The sequence below is a fragment of the Megalobrama amblycephala genome, linkage group LG12, assembly GCF_018812025.1.
Source record: "Megalobrama amblycephala isolate DHTTF-2021 linkage group LG12, ASM1881202v1, whole genome shotgun sequence".
In the NCBI taxonomy this organism is placed as follows: domain Eukaryota; kingdom Metazoa; phylum Chordata; class Actinopteri; order Cypriniformes; family Xenocyprididae; genus Megalobrama; species Megalobrama amblycephala.
This window is the reverse complement of record NC_063055.1, coordinates 16,137,376-16,159,405: the sequence shown is the minus strand read 5'-3', so window position 1 is coordinate 16,159,405 and position 22,030 is coordinate 16,137,376. Positions and strand designations below refer to the sequence as shown.

At 35.2% G+C, this 22,030-nt stretch overlaps 2 protein-coding genes and 1 long non-coding RNA gene across 3 annotated transcripts; 1 reads left to right on the top strand and 2 right to left on the bottom strand.

The window, feature by feature from the left end:
- Positions 1 to 2,030: 2,030 nt before the first annotated feature.
- lsm1 (LSM1, U6 small nuclear RNA associated) lies at positions 2,031 to 4,076 on the bottom strand. Its single transcript, XM_048209169.1, has 4 exons — positions 3,916 to 4,076; positions 3,501 to 3,569; positions 2,832 to 2,947; positions 2,031 to 2,639 (listed from the first exon to the last, which is right to left on the bottom strand). Exons 1-4 carry the CDS (start codon positions 3,959 to 3,961, stop codon positions 2,469 to 2,471), a joined length of 402 nt encoding a protein of 133 aa, XP_048065126.1. The 5' UTR covers positions 3,962 to 4,076; the 3' UTR covers positions 2,031 to 2,468.
- A 478-nt stretch (positions 4,077 to 4,554) lies between these two features.
- On the top strand, positions 4,555 to 20,850 carry bag4 (BCL2 associated athanogene 4). Its single transcript, XM_048209155.1, has 6 exons — positions 4,555 to 4,696; positions 4,892 to 5,013; positions 9,601 to 9,720; positions 9,812 to 10,003; positions 12,143 to 12,400; positions 19,807 to 20,850. Exons 1-6 carry the CDS (start codon positions 4,588 to 4,590, stop codon positions 20,293 to 20,295), a joined length of 1,290 nt encoding a protein of 429 aa, XP_048065112.1. The 5' UTR covers positions 4,555 to 4,587; the 3' UTR covers positions 20,296 to 20,850.
- Positions 4,884 to 5,432, bottom strand: LOC125279471. Its single transcript, XR_007187392.1, has 2 exons — positions 5,374 to 5,432; positions 4,884 to 5,048 (listed from the first exon to the last, which is right to left on the bottom strand). It is a non-coding gene; the product is annotated as an uncharacterized LOC125279471 (long non-coding RNA).
- Positions 20,851 to 22,030: the final 1,180 nt, after the last annotated feature.

Below are 22,030 nucleotides of genomic sequence, written 5' to 3'. Positions count from 1 at the left end.
TTTTTTTCTCTATATAACACAAACAAGAATGCTTTTGAACACACGTGATTCAGCTGCTGAGTTAATCAGCCATGCTGACATTTAGACCAAACAAAACACAAATGCGATTTGTCATATTGCTTCTATAAAATAATTCAAGATATCAATACTGAATAACTTAAGTTTCGGACCAAATTTGATTTAGTTTGTGTATTTTTGCTTCTTTGTCGACAAAAGCATTAAGCAAAGCATCACATACTGAAATACGGACCGGAAATTTCAATGGTAACAAAGAAAATTTCACCTCCCAAAGGGATTTCTAATCACCCGGTTCTAATTCCGCTCCGGGTTTTGTGTCTTCCATTTCCACTCACTGTAGTGAGAGAGAAACTCGCTTTAGGGAGTGTGAACATCAAGCATTAATTGTACAGTCACCTGTATCACTGTGTTTTCTTATTTAAAGTAATATAATAATACTAATAAACACTTAAATCCAAGAATGTTAAATTTAGGGCATTTCCACCCTATGACATTACTGTACATTTGAGGTATTCCGAAATACAATGAGCTTATTAATAGGAAACAATCATTAAGAGCTTATAAACTGTGATTGGGCATCAAACTCAGCCTTTGACCTCTAGATAAAATTATTATACTCACTGTAATAAATGTGCAATTTAGTCTAATATATTAACTGTAGCCATGACATGCCCTCTTCTCACTATGTGAAAAAGGACCGTTGTCTTAACACAAGCTTTTGATGTCCTTCTCTCTGAGAACTACTGCCTCAAAACAGAACAAATGCAAAATCACCCCCTAGCTACCGATGAATGCAAGGACATATTTTACATGAGAAACCTTAAATCATATTGGGCAATAAGGACACTATATAAGCATATGGGTCAATGACTTGACACTATTTTTTTATGTGTGTGTGTCCATATGGTTTAGTTAAATTTAAAAGGGTTAAAATTTCAAAATAAATTTGCAAATTACTTGTATACATTCTCTTTTTTGAGAATAAAGTCGAAAATGTCTGATTTTAATTCATTTTGAGAGAATATTTGGGGGATGATTGCAAAAACGTCAATGAGGTGTAACTGTAAAAACTGTACCAAATAATTAATCTTGTTTAAAAAAGGTGAAATTCTCAATAAAGAAATTCAGAAAATAAAAGTAAATGGAACACCATTGTTCTGGATATTATACTTAATTTGGGGAATCATGTGAGTCAAATCAAATTTCTGAAGTGTCAAGGTGGTGTAACCACCTTTCAAGGAGCCATTTTGTTCAAATTGTGCAAGACCATGTGACATAAGTATTAACTTTTTAAAATATTCCCTCCAAGGCCATGTGCTTACATAGGTGTCTATGATAATGCCTGTCAAATTTGATTTTAAATTGAAATGTCAAATGGTGTAACCAGTTACACCATTTGACTCCTATTACAAGCCTTTCTGTTATAGGGGCCAATTTAGTCAAATATCCCTAGTTTATGATGCTGATTAAGTATGTAACATAAACTAACCTACTATTTGGAACTGTTTTTTTTTTTTTTTTGAGAATTTCACATTTTTTAAACAAGATCAATTATTTGGTACGAAGTTACACCACACTGACATTTTTGCAATCATCCTCCAACTATTCTCTCAAAATGAATTAAAACAGACTTGATCCTCAAAAAAGAGAATGTATGCAAGCAATTTGCTAATTTATTTTGAAATTTTAACCCTTTTAAATTGAATTAAACCATATGGACACAAAAAATGTTGCATCACATCATTGACCCATATACTAAATCTCTGCATACTGTATGTATAAAATAACTTAATGATATTACTTAAATATAGAAATATAGTTTTATTTTATAATAATTCCATTCTCTTTGTCCTAATCTAGTGTAAATACACCCTGTTTTAAAACACCAGCCCTCTGTGTTGATTGGCTACTAAGAACATTCCTGGAGATTAGTAATAAAAAAACATAATATATCAAAATTATATTTGGTTTGTCAGAATCATGTCGAGTGACAATTAATTGAAAGACTGTCATTAGTATAAAACAGGTTTAATAGAACAAAAATATTTTCAGTGTTGTTTCATGCATTTTACATTATACCATTATACAGTACACCAACTTAACCATAGCGTCATATCCATAACATAGTGAACACTGAAATAAACTTTTCTTGTATACCATTTACAGTTACTTAATTTTAAACTAAAAGCCAACAGGCCAAGTGCTTCAGTTTGGTCCATCCTTTATCTCACTATGGCATCAGCCATAAAAAAAAACAAAGATGGTGGGCAATTCTCAAAACGTGCCTTTACAGCAACTAGTGAAACAAAATCTTGAAGTCACAATCTTGTGAGACTCACTCTATCTTGGACAGAATGATTTCAATGTCAAGACAGACTGTCATCTCATACCAAACAAAACCATCCAATAAAACAGAAATAAAATCATCCAAAAAAACCCTAAATGTTGTTTCAGAAATCATCTAACGTGTCAGCTTTAGGGATCGATAAACCTCGCTCTTTCACTGCCTGTAGCTTCAGTCTCTCTGACTCCTGCTTGGCTTGCTGTTCTGTCCGCTGTTCCTCCAGAATTTCCTCAATGGAAACTCTCTGGAGGATTTGATCACATTCTTTATCCAGATCCTGGAAGGGAAAAAAATAGCACAATATTAAATACTACTGTATAACTAAAAAATTATAAAAGTGAGTAGTGGCAAGATTTCTGATTTGTTACCCTCATGAAATGTCATCTCATCATACACCACATGCCTTGCAAATATTACACAAAGTCATAAAATCATTCCAAAGGTAACAGGACAATGAACATGTACTTACTACTTCTCCAAGCAAGACGACATTTTCTCCTCTGACGACAAATATTCCACGAGGTATGTCACCAAATTTTTTTCCTACGTGGATTCGTTCAACTGTTTGATGCAAAACTAAATTGGCTGTGGAAGAAAAGAAAAAAAATATCATGCAACAGGTTCACTGCTCAAATATAAAATGGTAAATTTTACAATAAATTTTAAAAATGTTAATTTAAAAAACAAAAAAACACAAACTAAAGACTGTCAGTTTTTCCTTTTACATTACTACTGGTCTTAAAGTCATAATTCAACCAAAAATTTATATTCTGGTCACCCTCATGTCATTCCAAACCTGCATGACTTTCTTTTGTGGAACACAAAATATATTTTGAAAAACATTGGGGTCCAAATAACATTGACTTTACTGTATGGACAAAAACGAAAAAGAAAATGTTTTCCCCTAAATTTTCAGTGTGTTCATTGAAATGCATACAGATATGAACTGACATTAAATTACATACAAGTATTGACCTTCAGAGGAGTGTGTAAATGATGACAAATCAAACTGTATTTAAATTATTTAGACCTTCACCTGAACACCAAACAGCGGAATATCTTGGAATAATAATAATAATAATAATAATAATAATAAATATATAAAGCTTGCAAAATAATGTCAGGCCACTATACATACCAAACTGATCTATGCTTCTCAGGATCCCAATCAATGTTCTTCCATCCCGAAGAAGAACAAGATGTTTTTCTAAAAATGGGGAAAATTTAAAGCATCGTCAGTTACATGAATACTGTTGAACTTTGAGATTTTTGTCATTAATTAATTATATGTTATCACACGAACACCTATATTGAGGTCATTATTATTCACGCGAACTCTGTATTATTTGATTCATCTGACTAGTTCAGCTCGCGGAACAATAACAAAGAGGACTAGATTTCTATATTAAGCTTAAACATGTAACACCAACGTGACTTTTATAAATGCTCAAAGACCCTAAGCGAACATCATTACACAACGCCAACTGTGTGAGTGTGTGTCTCGCCGGGGTGAATTCACTCATATATATTTAATTATTTTGCAATTAACTTACTATCAATGTCCTCGATGAGGCTCGCAGTCCCTGGCATGTAATTCATTTTGCTGACATTTGGGAGATTTTAAACGTAAAGTATCAAGCCATGGACCATTTCAAATGTGTATCCTTATTTCACAGGATGTAACACAGAACCAAGTGCTTCCGGTTCAATTTAACCCTTTAAACTCCAGCTCCTTACTGCTTTTTCCAAAAGTCCCAAGCGTGGCTTTTATATATATATATATATATATATATATATATATATATATATATATATATATATATATATATATATATATATATATACATACATACATATATATAATGACGGCAAAATTGAGCTAAAGTTATTTCTCTGTGTTTTTAGTTAGATTCACTCATGATTATAAAATCTAACCAGTTGCGATATCCGATTCATGAATCGTTAAAGTAGAATCTTTTCAATGAACTAGATGAATGAATGAAACCTAAAACATTTTAACTCAAGAGATGTAAATGAATTTAAGTATTATTTAATGTAACTAAGACTTGTATTTATCTTCTAAATTATTGATATTTTCAAGTGTTCAAACAACTGAACCGTGACTTATTACAATAAAACTCTCATGTACATGTTGATGTTATAACGTTGTGATGTAAAAGAATCACTGAAATGGTCGTTTAAATTTTTGGAAAGACCTTTGTCACATGGGTGTGGCGTCACCATTGTGCTCGTCTCCTATTGGCCGGTTGAGGTGTCAGTCAAGGCGCGTCTGCTGGCGAGTTGAACTGAATGACAGCGCCGTGCCTCAGCAGTGTATGTACCAAACAAAATGGGAAATATATCCAGTTGACGCACTCTAGCTATAGCATTTTTTTTTAAACGTGGTGGCAGATAATTAAAGACCAGTTTTGTGAAGATCTGTTTCATTCTAAATCAAGTTGTGATTGATAGAAGTGAACTTAAGACAAAAAGAGTTAGTGGTTTAGTCACGAATGGCTTTCGATTCAGTTGGCAGCGACAGAGGCGGAGGTGAGGCTGCGTGGATCATGCATCAGCAGATGCAGTCTGATCCCAAGTCATCCTGGCCTTCCAGCTACAACTCGGAGAACAATAACTGGAACAGCGGCATGGTGAGTCTTTTGTCATCTGATACTGGTAGAGGTCGCTAGGAGAAATAGTATAGAAGCCGTTACAGCATTTCCAACCATTTCTATCGCTCACACGGCAAAGCAACGAGCTGTACGCCACTGACTCAACAGTATGGCCCGCGGGGTTTGTTAGTAAATCATCAGGAAAAACCACATGCTTTCTGTCGTGCATGCTAGGGTTTGCATGGACACTGGATAGTATTGTTTACCAGCGCAAATAAGTATGACTGCTATAGAAACGCTCATTTAACGTGAAAGGTAAAACTATTGCAACGCGTCATTACACATGGATTTCATTCACAGCTTGTGTAGTCCCACCTTAAGTAACCTGAGTTTAAATACCTTAAAAAGACCGTGTTGATAAAGCAAGACTGTGTGCAGTAACTCTTGTTTATTCCCTGGATAACTTCTTCCTGAGCCTGAGCATGAACAGTTTACCACTCACTGTTCATCCTCATCAGATAATAAAATGACTTGTCAAATATGTATGTATGTTGACCATTCCGGCATTCACTTCGAATTAATGAATTTAGACTACAGGATAGATTCAAAATGATTTAAAATGTATTTTCCATCAGAAAATCTCACCGTGCTAACTGAATGATTCTGCACATCACATGTGTTAAGTGTAGTAGCATTTGTTTTTCTGGTGTTGCTATAGTTACTCAGGGGTGGAAAGAGTAATGAAGAAATATACTCAAGGAAAAGTACCATTACTTTCCAAAAAATGTAGTGTCCAAGCGTAAAAATGTGTAGCTTATTTAAAAGTACTCCTGAGTACTGAGTAGTGAGTACTGAGCTGTGGATTCTACCTCCTTATATAATAACCAGTAGGCTACACTACAATTTAAAAATGTAGAAAACACTGTACATACTGTAATTCACATTATCTTTTGCTGTTTGTATCTTATGAGAGCTTTTGTATAGTTTTTGTATTCTGTTCTGAAGATTGATATATTATGAGCAACAATAGCTTGCTTAGTGTTCTTTAAAGCAGGGGTTCTCAACCTTTTGCAACTCATGGCCCACCAATGACTGTTTAAAAGCATTCCGAGGACCACCTTTCGAAATATGATAGTATGAACAAAGAATAACAGAAAATTCAAAAAGTACAATGGTATACTCCACTGTTAATCTGTTATGCCACTGTAGCAGACTAGGTCAAATCAGCTATATAGATGAAAACTGTCCTTGCATAAAAAAAAGACTTGGCAGGTTTACTCAGTAACTTTAACCATTTATTCTTGTAACAGGGTAGATTGGACCAATGACTGGTTCAGACACACAAGGGGAACACTCTTTTAACAAATTAATTAATAATAACATCCATGCTAAAATACCTGTAACATTCTCTCTATTCATTTACAGAAGTTAATTCACCCCAATTTACGTAATTTATCAAATACTATTAGTGATATGAACATGACTGTGTATATAGGGTATATATATATATATATATATATATATATATATATATATATATATATATATATATATATATATATATATATATATATATATATATATATATAGGGTGCGATTTGTGAAAAAACAGAGGGGAGGATGTTTTGAAGGAAAAAAAAAAAATCTTACATACACGTATACCTCAGATTTCATTAGATAGAATACAAGCTGGACCATACACAGGGTGTAATTACCGAGTTCAGAAAATCTAGTTTGCTAGGGGGGTACGGGGGCATGCTCCCCCGAGAAAATTTAGATTTCTTTGGTGTACATATGTGCATTTTTATGACGTTTTAAGTCCAACGAATTGGATAACAATAGCTTTAAAACCATGTCAACAACATGCACAGTTTTGAGGCAGCTTTAATTGCATGTGTGGTAATTTCATGACTTAACTTACAACAGAAAAACGAGGGTCATTGCTAGTAGTTTCTTTTGCGCTTTATATAAGCTATAATAAAGTAATTATGCACCGCGCGCCGGCGCATTTGCGCATGCAATTCTTGAGTGCGCGTCGTGAGCAGTCGTGTTAATTTTACCGACATACCGACATAGGCTGACAACATCTCATCTGACCGCAGTTCACTGTTGTTCAACTGAAGCTCCCTCGTAGTCGTCACCCAACACCTTTTCCGCGCTCGTTTGACTTGCGCCTGGCGCTGAGGCGAACTCGGAATGCGCGTCTGAAAAGTGTCCCGTTTGTTGTGGTCGTAAAGAGACAGTTCTATATAAACGCAGTGTTTTACTCGGCGATGTTTAAAAAAAAAAAAAAGATTTTTATTTTTGGTATTTTATATGCTCTGTTGGTGGTTTGTGGAGAAGGCCTAACATAACACAGGGGGGATTTTTTTTTTATCCCCACCGAGGATAAAAATAATTCAGCAGAGGCAGGGATACATAGACCAGAAGAGGGGAAATCTGCATTTCTTTTCAGAAAATGATCCATTTTATAGTAACATAATGTTACGGCATTTGATCGAACAGATGTTCAATTTGACATTGCAACGTGATTGGTGTTGCGATATTTAAAAATAAATTACCTTTTAGATAATGCATCTTGACTTGACTCACATAATATGTGTTTTTGGTCACATAAATTCATAAGAATAATTAGATAATTAGAAAAAAATCAAGATTTGTCAATTAAAAAAAAAAAATAATAATAATTTGGGTGTAGTCTAACACTGCTTACGCGGCCCACTAGATGGCGCTCCAAGGCCCACTAGTGGGCCGCGGCCCACCGGTTGAGAATCACTGCTTTAAAGGGTTAGTTTAGTTCACCCAAAAATGAAAATTCTTTAATTTATTACTCACCCTCATGCCATTCTACACAAGACTTTTGTTAATCTTCAGAACACAAATTAAGATATTTTAGTTGAAATCCGATGGCTCAGTGAGGCCTCCATAGGGAGCAATGACATTTCCTCTCTGAAGATCCATAAAAGGTACTAAAAACATGTTTAAATCAGTTCATGGGTGTACAGTGGTTCAATATTAATATTATAAAGTGGCGAGAATATTTTTGGTGTGCCAAAAAAAACAAAATAACGACTAATTTAGTGATGGCCGATTTCAAAACACTGCTTCATGAAGCATCGGAGCACAATGAATCAGTGTATCGAATCATGATGCAGATCACTTGTCAAACTGTCAACGGCTGAAATCACGTGACTGGCGCTCCGAACCGCTGATTCGACACACTGATCAAATTGATATGGTAGAACTGATGCCAGCGTTACTGTTCATATCACTGTGTGTATAATATAAGTTCTGAGGAAGCTCCTAAGCTGACATTCAGAAATTATAACGTTTCATTTCTGACATGCTGTAAGTGGTAGACCAATCACAACAGACTGGGCCGTCTGACCAATCAGAGCGGAGTAGGCTCCTGGAAAGGAAGGTTTTAGAGAGACTGAATTTTGAACTGTTTTCAGTCTCTTTGAGAAATAAGGTGATGTGCAATGTATATTATGAGAAAATGAATGTGTTTTTTGACCTTAGATGCATGTAAACCTATTGTAGGAGATCTCCAAAACAAATTGAGGCACCTTTTAAAGGGTAGTTCACCCAAAAATGAAAATTCTGTCATTAATTACTCGTTCCACACCTGTAAGACCTTCGTTCATCTTTGGAACACAAATTAAGATATTTTTGATAAAATCTGATGAGGCCTCTATTGACAGCAAGATAATTTACACTTGCAATGCTCAGAAAGGTACTAAAGACATATTTAAAACAGTTAACGTGATTACAGTGGTTCAACCTTAATGTTATGAAGTGATGAGAATACTTTTTGTGCAGCAAAAAAACCCATAATGACTTTATTCAACAATATTTTGAAATGATGCTTCATGAAGCTTCTAAGCTTTACGAATCAGTGGTTTGGAGTGTGTAACTGCCAAAGTCATGTAATTTCAGTAAACGAGGCTTAGTTATGTCGTTAAGTGATTCGAAACGTTTCAAAATTGCAAGGGTTCACCACTGGAGGGCGATATTAAAATTTCGAAATGTTTCGAAATACGTGACTTTGGCTGTTTGATACACGCTTCGAACCACTGAGTCAAATAAAAGATTTGTAAAGCTTCGAAGCCTTATGAAGCAGTGTTTCGAAATCGCCCATCACTAGAAATGGTTGAATAAAGTTTTTATTATTATTATTTTTTTTTTATTTATTTTATATATATATATATATATATATATATATATATATATATATATATATATATATATATATAATTTTTTTTTTTTTTTTTGGTGCACAAAAGAATTCTCGTCGTTGCTTCATAACATTAAGGTTGAACCACTGTAGTCACATGAACTGTTTTAAATATGTCTTTAGTATCTTTCTGGGCATTGAAAGTGTTAATTATCTTGCTGTCAATGGAGGCCTCACTGAGCCATCTGATTTCATCAAAAATATCTTAATTTGTGTTCCGAAGATGAATGAAGGTCTTACAGATGTGGAACGACATGAGGGTGAGTAATTAACGACACAATTTTCATTTTTGGCTGAACTAACCCTTTAAAATAGCATAATAGGGGCACTCTAATATTTTGTCTGACCACATCTATAACTGTATCTGCATATACTCATTTTTACGTTAGGAATCTCAGTATCCTGGCTACTCAAATTATTGGTACCCCCAGTCACACACAGCAGGACCTTATGGCAACTCGTACCCCCCCGGAACAGAGGTCAACGGACAGGCATCGTACAATCACCAGGTACTGCGAACACTTCATTCTTATGCAACACACTCTGTCAGTTAAATACACAGCTGACTTATCCAACTTCACTCTGCTGTGTCCTTTTCAGGCAATGTCAGCCTATCCCAATGGGGTGTACAGTCCAGCACAATACTCCACGAGTATGCTACATCCTTCCAATCCATTCTACTGCAGTGACCAGGTTCCTTCAAGACAACCTCAGTATCACAACCAGACCTGCCCTGAACAAAATGTGAGGGGCTCGGCTCCTCCCCCTTACCCTGTACCTCACTGCCAAGGGGTAAATTCAGTTATATAGAAACATAATATGTGAATATAAATTTGGTTTTGTACCAAGCACATTTCTGGGTCAATTGCAAATAAGAGTTTTCATGATAAAGAAATGAAAAAAAAAAACCCCCAAAGTTCTTAGTACGTGTTAGCCCCTACCGGCTATGTTATCGTTAACTAAAACTATTAAAAATGCATTTTTGGTATTATTTGGCATATTTTTATTATTATTATATTCCTTGAAAAACTTAACGTAAACAAAAATTAGAAATGTTGGCTTAAGTTGGTATCCAACTTAAATTACTAAAACTGAAATAAAAATAAATTAAAGATAAATAGAAATATTTTTTAAAAAATTCATAAAAATGACAAAAGCACATTACCTACTAAAACTTAAACTAAAATTGAAATAAAAAAAGCTAATTCTAAATATTAATAAATACTATAGTATAAAAATAATACTGAAATAACACATTCTGATCATTATTTTCAAAATATAATCTTTAGTTAGGAAGTATTTTTTAACAAATATCATGAATTATTCATTCATAAATGTCATTACATTTTTGAGTCACACCACAATTTACAAACTGAATTAACCTTCTCATATTATCAAATATTTTAAAGTGCCCCTATTATGTATTATATACGAATATTACCTTTCATGCAATGCGTAATGTAGCTGTCTGTGAATGTAAATGATCTGCAATGTTGTAAAGCCGAAAGTGCACAATAAATAAAGTTATTGTCTCTCAAAAGAAAGAACTGACTCTGAACAGCCTAAACGAGTCGTTAGGAATTCGAATCCCATTTCCGTGATGGCCACACATCACAAAGTAACACATTTGCCTAATGCCCATCATGGTCTTCAATGGCTGCCCGTGAATGTCTACTTTATACATGTCATGATGATGCTGTTTTCGGCTCAGCAAAACCAAATTCTCTTTGTAAACACTCCCAAAGATGAGGATTTGAAGAGTCAGTGGATAAAATTACCACAGCGATACAACAGCAGAATAACATTTTCACGATTGTTTCTCAAATCTCCTTGAGGTCTAAATGGGATTTACAAAACGCCATTAAAGATAGGAGAATATCCACTTTATTTGGACCAACTTGCTTCTCAGAATCACAGCCTGTAAGTATGATTAATTATGGATGTATATATTTTCTACTGGGTGTTTAAGATACATAGTTTTGTGTTTTATATTGTGCTAGGTCTCCAGCTAACCGTCTAACTCTGGTTATCACTGTCTTACTGAAATACTTCTGTAAATCAGCTGTGGCTCACTGTTACCTAAAATTGTGTCCATTAATGCAGATTATCTGTCGTTCTTACTACTCTGAGAAATGATAAAGGATGGAGCAAGATTTGTTTTACAAACTTTAATGTTACATCAGTTATTCACGTTAGTGCTTTGCTAATGTTCGCACTATTATTGATACAGTTAATGATACAGTTTCTACAAGTGCACCACAATAAATCCGAAATATACACATCGGTTTGTTGATGGACACACACTTGTTAATGCTGATGTAGAGAAATTTACAATACAGTTGCAACATCTCATAATATACGTCAAACTGAGTACTATCACTGAGAAACGTCCTACTCAAGTCATTCTTGCGGTAGAGGTTTGGGTTGAATAACTACTCCAGTGTTTCATCAGCGGACTCGCGCTTGAATTGATATGGTAAAATCAACACCATCGTTACTGTCTTTACAGTGTATACAATAGCTGAGCTACGGAAGCCTCCGGAGCTGAATCAGTTATGGTAATGGTCGTTTGTTTCCGTATGTGGTGTAAGCGGTAAACCAATCACAACAGACTGGGCCGTCTGGCCAGTCAGAGCAAAGCAGGCTCGCGGAAAGGAGGGATTTAGACAGACTTAAGCATCGAACGAGTCATTTGAGAATCAATGAAAAATGTGGTGATGTGCAATGTATATTATAAGAAAATTAAAGTGTTTTTTGACATTTGATGCATGTAAACCTGTTAAAGGAGACCTCCAAAACAAAATTAAGAACCTTTTAAAATAGCATAATAGGGGCATTTTAAGAGACTTACTGACCTCTGAATTCCTCTCTGTATTGATTGCACCACATGAAAAAATACCTCTCATTCTCAGTTCTTTTTGGTCTTCTTAGGCTCCTGGCTACCCAGCAGGATCTTACCCACACTATGGAGAAGGATGCCCTCCGAATGCCCCCTACCCCAACCAGCAGCCCATGCTCTCACGACCCCAGCATGAGGCCTGGTCCCACTCTGGAGGGTATGGGCCTACACCGCCCCAACAGCAGTGGCCATCCAATACCCAGACACCCCATGGCCACTACGGCAATCATGTACGACCACCTCACCCCCCGCCTTGGCAAGGACCTGCACCGCCTCCATATGAACACAAGGTATTTGTGATGTTTTACATACATGTATTAATGTCCATTTTAATTTGCAGTAGCAAATTTTCTGCCGCTGAATAATGTTTCCAAATTTGACCAGCCAAAGCAAATGTAATATTTGTTTTTTCTTTAAGATGATTGTGATGCGATATGGCAACAATTAATTTCTACTCAGAAAAAAATACAATATATTGCACTAAGGGAATTAAAAGGCTAGGCCTTTAGGTAGCCAATGATGTGCTTTTTTTAATTCACATGACATTTGAATGTCCCACAAAAACCCATTCCCACTGTCACCCTCACACGGAAGACACTTGTTAAAGTGCTCCAGAAATTGCTCTATTTACCTCATTTCTAAACATTCTAAACATTTTTTTGCATCATCTTTGATAAGTAAATTAGAAAGTTTTATTCTCAAATCAACTTTGTCTAACATAGTTTCTGTAAATTGAGAAAATCTTAATGTTGCCATATGGCAACATTGTACCACTATGGAAAAATAGGTATGTTGCCATATGGCAACGCTATACCACAGTGGAACTGCAGTAATGTATTTCCCCATTGGTTTTTTTTTAAAGATAGTAGCATCAACAATATGATTGCTGTTATTTATTTATTTTGAAGTGTTTTTTGTAGTGTAGTTCTATTTATGTATAAATAACAAAATTATTTCTTCTTTTCAGAAAATGAATACAGCAATATTTTACGGAAAGGGCAATAGAAAGAGTGCAGAGTTAGCTCTTCTATGTGATGTGAGTGAGGATGAGTTAGCCAAATGATAGGAAATGATAAGGAATGATAGGGATCTACTTATTTTTGGTTTGTATGAGTTCCAAGTGTATAAATCTATCAATTTCTAAAAGAAATGTGCATTTAAATAGAAAAGAAAATCATAATTTTATAGAAAAACTACTTTTTTGACCATTTTCCATTGTGGTACAGAGTTGCCATATGGCAACGTTTCCCTAAAACTTTTTTACCCCATTTTTTATGATAATGATAATAACTCGATTTTCCAGTAAAAAAGGAGTCTGCTTAAACCTGTTTTTTTGTTTTTTTGTTTTTTATACGATTTACTGCAAGGTCACATTCAGATCTTTTTCTTTTTCACAAAAAGTCTTAGGCCACCATTAAATGTTGTTTTAGCAATGGTATAATGACCATATATAATTATTTCTCAGTCTCTTTATTAGAATATAACCAGAAAATACAGGAAATTTGTATGCAGTATTAAAAAACAGAAAGAAATCAGAAAAAATGGCTTCTATAGGCTAAAGTGGTAAGTATTTAGTAACAACCCCCCCCCCTCACTTGAGCAGTAGCAGGAACTGGCTCTCTTAAACCTAAATGGAATGGAAAAGGACTGGAAGGCCAAGAAAACTATCTGATAAGTTTCTCAGAGTTTCTTCTTTGAGAAACTGGAAGAAGTCCAGGAGGTCACACTAAGTACTGTTTTTTGCTGAAAGAAGCATCCATTGCCTCTGACATGTTTTCTCAACGTCAAGCACCTAACTCGGAAACTCTTAAGAAAATCCAAAGTTACAAAAACTCACAATTATTAGTTGTGCCGATGATCATGTGCAGTATATCTCATAAATAGATTCTTTCTGACATGACTTGAAAACACAGTAACTGCTGAAGCTAAACCTTGACCCCCACTGGCCTGCCCCAACATCCTACCATTAGTTGAACCAGAAGTTGACACATATAAACAGCTAAACACACCATAAAGCTAATGCCATCACACTCACCAACAATCAGAAGCCATTTTGTTCTGATTTATTTATTTATTTTTTACAAATTTCCTGTATTTTCTGTTTGTGATCTTAATAAAGAAAGAGAAAAATAAATATGGATGGTCATTAAAACATTTATAAAACAACAAAGCTGGTGGTGGCCTAAGACTTTTGCACAGTACTGTATGTCACAATGCAGAACAAAAGATCTCTTGCTACTTCCGTTCCATCACGACTTTAAATCAAAGGATTATTCTGCATTTAGAAATAGTTCACCCAAAAATGAAAATTGTGTTTCCCTGAAAAAACAAAATGAGGGTTAGCAATGACTAATTTAGTAATGACTAATAATTTATAATTATTAGTGATATTTATATATCATTTTTGGTGAACTATTATAGATTATGGTAGGTCATAGAAATGACAATATTACAGGTTGGCATCTTAATGTTTGTCATGTTGAATTTAAAGACATCAAGCTCTATTACATGCAAGGTTATAATTGAGCTAAAGCAAGTTTTGACATTGTCGAGCTGCAGTCTTCATCTCTATGTCCTGGTGTTCAAGATAGTGTGTATTTGATTTTTGAATGATTAATAATACACACTGCGCGTCACCTCTGTCAAAACCGAGGCCAAAATCACATCTAAATTTATTATTTAAATTTTAGTTGGACAAAAACATTTACATGACATTTTATAAAGACAAATTATTGATTTAGTCTGCCAGATATCGAACTTCTAAAGTGCATGTAAACGTACTGACTGGCACTTAGGCAAACATGTGGGAAGGCTTATTTAACAGTTAAGAGACTGTTGGATTCACCTCATGTAACCCCTCCATCCCTCCCAAAGCTGATTACATAAGACAGCTCAAATCTCCCACGATCAGAACATGTTACTGTACATCACATGGGTTGTATACTGTATTTGTTGTATAGTCTCATTTTAATAGTAATTTCCTTTTTTCTGCAAGAAATGAAGGTGTACAAATCAAGGGAATCTTAATCTTAGACTTTCAGTTGTTCAAAAAGACTTACAGTTGTACTTCCTGACCAAAAACCCAAAGTATACTTCAGGTTTGATGCAAACACTGCCTTTCAAAATATATATTTGATAATGTGCAAACGCAGGCATATGACACATTTGCACTAGGTTTCATTCTCAACTTCTCTCCAGAAGTTGAATGTCTTTCTACCCTAATGAAAAATAAAAATACTAAAATGTATTTGAAATACATTTATTTTATGCTAAGTATACTACAAATGCATTTACATATTTATGTACTTAATATAAACACCCTGCAACTGTACTTTTAGTTTACTAAATTGGTATACTTAAAGTCTGCTAAATTGGAACAAATATTTTTGTGATGAGGTCCAACTAAAGATGTACTTAAGTATATTTGTTTGTGCTAAAGTGGAACTATTGCAAGTATACTTTAGGTACACTTTAAATATCTTGCATTCAATGATCATACTATCCTTACTAATAGTGATATTAAACACATTTTAGGCTTAATATTAATTAATATGCATTTTGCAATAAAGAAGAACTCCAAATCAAGTATAATTAGAATATTTGTCACTAAGTCTCAAGCAATATGTCAGAAAATATATTAGTATATTAGTATTAGTAGGTTAGTATGAAATAAATGTAGGCCTATTTTAAATACATTTTGGTAGGCTTTTTTTTACTAGGGCAGACTCTGCATCCATTGCCTCTGACATGTTTTCTCAACATCAAGCACCTAACTCGGAAACTCTTAAAGGTTCTCTAAGCGATCCTGGGTGGAGTAACTTCCTGTTGACGTTCGAAGTGTTGTCAAACAAAACAGAGGCTAGCTAGACCCTCCCTCCTCCTCCTCCTCATCTCCGTGCTTCCTGAAACAGTCATGAACGCGCATTTAAAGGTGCCCTCGAATGAAAAATTTAATTTATCTTGGCATAGTTAAATAACAAGAGTTCAGTGCATGGAAATGACATACAGTGAGTCTCAAACTCCATTGTTTCCTCCTTCTTATATAAATCTCATTTGTTTAAAAGACCTCTGAAGAACAGGCGAATCTCAACATAACACCGACTGTTACGTAACAGTCGGGGTGTACGCCCCCAATATTTGCATATGCCAGCCCACGTTTCCAACATTATAAAAGGCATTAGACAAGGGCAGCCAGTATTAACGTCTGGATGTGCACAACCAAATCATCAGACTAGGTAAGCAAGCAAGAACAATAGCGAAAAATGGCAGATGGAGCAATAATAACTGACATGATCCACGATAACATGATATTTTTAGTGATATTTGTAAACTGTCTTTCTAAATGTTTTGTTAGCATGTTGCTAATGTACTGTTAAATGTGGTTAAAGTTACCATCGGTTATTACTGTATTCACGGAGACAAGAGAGCCGTCGCTATTTTCATTTTTAAACACTTGCAGTCTGTATAATGCATAAACACAACTTCATTCTTTATAAATCTCTCCAACAGAGTAGCATTACCCGTTAGCCACGGAGCACTATCAAACTCATTCAAAATCAGAAGTAAACAATATAACAGTATACAATACTCACATAATCCGACGCATGCATGCCGCATGCATGACGAACACTTTGTAAAGATCCATTTTGAGGGTTATATTAGCTGTGTAAACTTTAAGGCACTGTTCAAGGCAAGCGCGAGCTCTGTGGGCGGAGAGCACGGGATTTAAAGGGGCCGCAGCATAAAATCGGCTTATTTCTAATTATGCCCCAAAATAGGCAGTTAAAAAAATTAATAATAAAAAATCTATGGGGTATTTTGAGCTGAAACTTCACAGACACATTCAGGGGACACCTTAGACTTATATTACATCTTTTAAAAACATAATCTAGGGCACCTTTAAAATCATTCTTGTTGGTTATTGGCTGGAGCATGTTTATTATGATTTGTGGTCCAGGCTGCACCAGTTTGTTTTTATTGCCGTTTTCGGAGCTTGTGGCGACTACAGAGACCGCGTTTTTTTTTTTTTACAGTGTGTTCAGGGGACAGGCAGCTAGCGGATAGTGAGGAGATGTTTGCTGTATGTGACAAAAAAATGTTTTGGCCTAAAAACACGTGACATCGCTTAGAGCACCTTTTAAGAAAATCCAAAGTTACAAAAACTCACAATTATTAGTTGTGCTGATGATCATGTGCAGTTTATCTCATAAATACATTCTTTCTGACATGACTTGAAAACACAGTAACTGCTGAAGCTAAACCTTGACCCCCACTGGCCTGCCCCAACGTCCTACCATTAGTTGAACCAGAAGTTGACACATATAGACAGCTAAGATTGATCTATGTTTCAAACACACCATAAAGCTAATGCCATCACACTCACCAACAATCGGTTTTGCTGTACTTTTGCTAAACAACTGAACACAATTGAGTGCACACTATTGGGAATCTGTGTTGCAGATTTGGCACATTTCTCAGAAGGAAACCTTTAGATTCCAGAAGCTCATTGTAGCTAAAAAGTCTCAGCATGTATTTCAAATCTGAGAATGATGACATTATTTTTAGATGATTTTTTTTTTTTTTTTTTTTTGCAAACCAAAGAAAACGTGAGGTATAAAGTAAAACATCTAGTTTGTTTTCATGCTAAAATGTGCTGTAAGGGCAGAATTTTTTGCCTACAGCTCAAATGTAACAATGAGCATTTTTCAAATAAAATCATATAATTTGTTAAATATTTAAGTACTACTTCAGTCATTTATTTTTGTTGAATCCTCTGTTTACCTGTTATGATTAAATGTACAATTTAATGAATTGTATTTGAGTTCTACTTGTTAAGTATAAAAATAGTACTGGCCTAGATAAAAGTTTACAGGAAATGTGTTTTCAGTTGCAAAAAAAAAATCATGAAGTCAGTTTTATAATTATGACCTTTACCTTTTTAATAATTTGCCCACACTTTGAATATCGGGTATTTTTTTACAAATATTTACTTACAAAACTTACAAAAGTAAATATTTGTAATTATGACAAATAAAGAAAACAGTCATACAGTCAGTTTGAAACATACCTGATTAGAAGTTTTAATACTCCAATGTACATGTAATACACTTTTCCCATTAATTAGTCCTCAAAAATTACACAAAAAGTTAAAATGTGAAATAAATTCAGAAATGGTAACTGCATAAAAAGTAAATAATTTCAATTTATGCATCACATTTAAATCTGCAGCGTAATGCAAGACCGCCAAATCATTTCATTGCATTTTACGTCAGGAGCAGTTGTGCAGTACATTGAGAGTTGAAGCACGCAGAGACGATGGGCAGAGAAATGTTAGAGATGGTTTATTGCATCCGCACGCACTGAAACACAAGCGGTTCTGCAATTTCAAATTTTTCCACCAATGAACTGAATAAAACTAATGTTATGCCGGTTTATGCAATTGCATCATGCTGCGTTAATGACAGATCATATAAAGTGAAAGGGAAGCAAAACATTCTTGATATTTAATGCTGCTGGTTTTACTTTCGTGTTCTATACGTCGTCTCGCGTTTATTTTCACGCACTACTTACTATGCACCACCGCCTATATTGAGACTTTTCTCAGTGACTTTTCTCGCAGTCTTTTAATCCATATAATTTATCATTTGTGTTGTCATTAATGGAAAAATCTGTTTGCTTATACAGTAGCTGTACTTGTAACAGTATAAAGAGAACACAAAGTAACCCTAGTTTTGAGCAGCCCATATCTATGTGGTGGCGCAACTGGTAAAGCGAGAGCTCTTGTGTAACAGCGACCCGGGTTCGATTCCAGCCCGTTCTGGTTCCTACGTTCAATATACATATATATCTGTTCCCATTGTCTCATTGATGTTCACTGGTTAAACAAGTTACTGGTATACTAAGGGTTTCTCTAAAAGGCAAATTCTTAAGCTGTGCCATCATTTATAAAGATTACTTTATTGTAGCTTATTTGAAGCACACTATAATGATGCCATTGGCACACTTCAGGTTTATTTGAAATGCCATTGCAATGTGTTTTAAAATCACTAAAAGTCAGTATAATATTAATGTATGTTCAACACTTTTACTGTATAATTGAATTGCAATTCTCAATGTTACCAAAATACATTTGAAGTTTATGCTGAGTGAATTCTGCATTTCAAAACTTAAATACAAGTGTATATTTAAAGTGTACTTAAGTATACTTGAAATAGTTCCACTTTAGCACAAACAAGTTATATTTAATACAACTTTAATATAACTTAAGCACTGCTTTAGGACAACTAAAATGCATTTAGTACAAAATTAGTTGTTTAAATTTAGCAGACTTTAAGTATACCAATTTATAGCGTGCCACAAATTCATTTAGATATACTAAAGTACATGTGAATAAATTGTGCTTCAGTATACTGTTTTGTTTTTTTTTTCTCTTGGGTACTCATTTAAACTAAATTTGCTGTTTTCTCTCAACCCTCTCACACAAATGCTCATCAACTCAGGAGTCTACTGTTGTTGTTCCATCCCTTTTTTGACTTTAAAACAATGGACCAGGCCAGTGTTGCCACCATGTGGACTATTTAGTGAGGAAATTGATTATCGGACTTAACACATGCAAAACCCACTTTGTGGTTTTGGAATTGGTATATTGTGTAATATTGAGGGTTTAATTGTATCTAAATGAATATCTTTCTCTTAGGATCCACCATATCACAGTCAGCCTCATATGCACCCTCGAAACCAGCCTCCAGGCTCCAAACCACGTGCCAGCACTCCAAACCCAACTCCACCACCACCCAAACCTGCCCAGTTCAGCGCTCCGCCTCAAATCTACACCAAGGGTCCATCTGGAGGTGGAGGACCTGAGATCAAACCAGCCCAGAATGAACAACCTCCAACGTCTTCCCGCCCAGGGTCGTCCACCCCAGCCCCATTAAGTGATAATCCCGGCCTGGCTCGAGTTCAACTGGTTCTGGCCAGAGTTCAGCTCCTCCAAGAGGACGTGGATGAGTTTGTGGGGAAAAAGACGGAAAAGAGCTACCGGTGTCTGGAGGAACTTTTGACAAAAGAGCTGCTGGAATTGGACTCGGTGGAGACCAATGGGCAGGATGTCGTTCGACAGGCTCGCAAAGAGGCCGTTCAGAAGATCCAGGCCATCTTAGACCGCCTTGAGAAAAAGGCTTTTTAATAACAGGGTGGAATGATGATGGTTCTGGATGTTCTTTTGTTGCTTATTCTTTTTAACGATCTTTTCTCATGATCAGAGAATAGGATTTTCAGTTTCCCAGTTAGTTGCATTAAATTGCAAAAATGTTTTTGGGTCATGTATGCTAATGATGGTAATGTATTAGTGGAAATACAGGCGCAATATGTCCTAATCATTGCAGTGCCATACTCGAACCAGCCTTCTGCCATCTAGCAGTTTGACATCTGCTCATGTCAGATCAAACATAATTAAACAAGTCTCAAAACATAATTAAGTCTCATTGCATAACACGTCTTAAGAATTATTTTTTTTTTTTTTCTTGAGTCTATTCAGACTGAAAAAATAAAACAGCTAATTCAACCACATTTTAATATTTCCAGGGTTTTTTGGTAGCACAACTTTTCAAAATAAAAAAAGCCTCCATTGCTCATTTTGCACTTATATATTGTTATATTGTTTAACACTGCTATTATACCAATACATTCATGATTTTATTGTATCTTGATTAATAAATAAAGGAAGGTCAGTTTTTGGTAACTCGCTCTTAATCCATTTAATTTCACCCACTTCTTTTTCTTTTGTACTAGTTTCTTCATTTGTTTCATTGTCACCTTCATGGAAATGTATGTTGTTCAGCAAAAAAGGTCCATTCTCCACTGTTAAAAGTGTAGCGATGCATGAAACACCGCTCATACAGAAGTCAACATGGCAAATTCGTGTGAAAAATGTTGAGGGGGAAATGTTCCGCCTTTGCGCAAAACTCCCGATTGTGCGTATTCCTCTTGAAATGATTTGATGTCACTGGCAAAATTTTGCAGAGCAACTGTAAATCTTACACGCGCTACTTTTCGTACTCAATTATTGGTCTGTCTTGTCCAAACTGAGTGTTATAAACCCGCAACCTGGACGGACTTTAGACCAGCTCTCACTGCCATCGGATCCATAGCTCCCCGCTACTATTTTTCCAGGCCTGCATCTGGAGTTTAAAGACTCTTCGAAATCTAAATAACCATTTTGTGGATTTTACACCAATGTCAGTTAGCTTTGACACCATCTACATGCTAATGTACTGCTGAAAGTTGACAAACCTTCAGTACCACCTGCCTCTAACAAGCAATATCGAGTAGCAAATCATGATTTTCCTAGGCTGTGATGTAAACTAGGCTATTTTATAAAAAGAGATGCCCTTTGAACTTGTTTTAATATTAAAAAAAAAATGCAATGCATTCATCAAACCATTTCATGGGGTTTCTAAAATGTTTAATAGACCTGTATCTCAATGCATCTCTTCAATGCACCTCCATCTCAGTTCACCTTTAACAGTTTTTCTCAATCGCTTTGGCACATTTTTCGAAACAGCCTTAACATTTTCTAAACTGTAAGTTCAATTGTCACAACTGTTTACTGGAACATTGGAACTCTATTGCATGTCTACAAAATGTAGTTACTCACCCAAAACATTTAATTCATGCTTCAAAACCCAGTTATTGCTTCAGTAAATCAGCCAATGCCATCAAAATAAATAACAAGTGTTTTTGTCATCGTGTGAGCCACACTGGTCAAAAGGTTTACATGTTTTTTCACTATGGAAATATATGTTATATACAAATTGTGTGTGTTTTCTACTTTTTTGTTGACACTGACTGTTTTCTTCACTGTACAAGAATGTCAGTTTTGTCTAGATGAATGCTCCTGCGTCTCACATTGAGCTTTTTAG

Excerpts from the sequence above, each read along its gene's own strand:
- lsm1 (XM_048209169.1), bottom strand. The coding sequence starts at position 3,961 with ATGAATTACATGCCAGGGACTGCGAGCCTCATCGAGGACATTGATA. Across the intron at positions 2,948-3,500 it reads GAGAAGCATAGATCAGTTTG|CCAATTTAGTTTTGCATCAA; the intron begins GTATGTATAGTG and ends TTTCTTCCACAG. Across the intron at positions 2,640-2,831 it reads TCGTCTTGCTTGGAGAAGTA|GATCTGGATAAAGAATGTGA; the intron begins GTAAGTACATGT and ends TTTCCCTTCCAG.
- bag4 (XM_048209155.1), top strand. The coding sequence starts at position 4,588 with ATGGGTGTGGCGTCACCATTGTGCTCGTCTCCTATTGGCCGGTTGAGG. Across the intron at positions 5,014-9,600 it reads ATAACTGGAACAGCGGCATG|GAATCTCAGTATCCTGGCTA; the intron begins GTGAGTCTTTTG and ends TTTTTACGTTAG. Across the intron at positions 12,401-19,806 it reads CGCCTCCATATGAACACAAG|GATCCACCATATCACAGTCA; the intron begins GTATTTGTGATG and ends TCTTTCTCTTAG.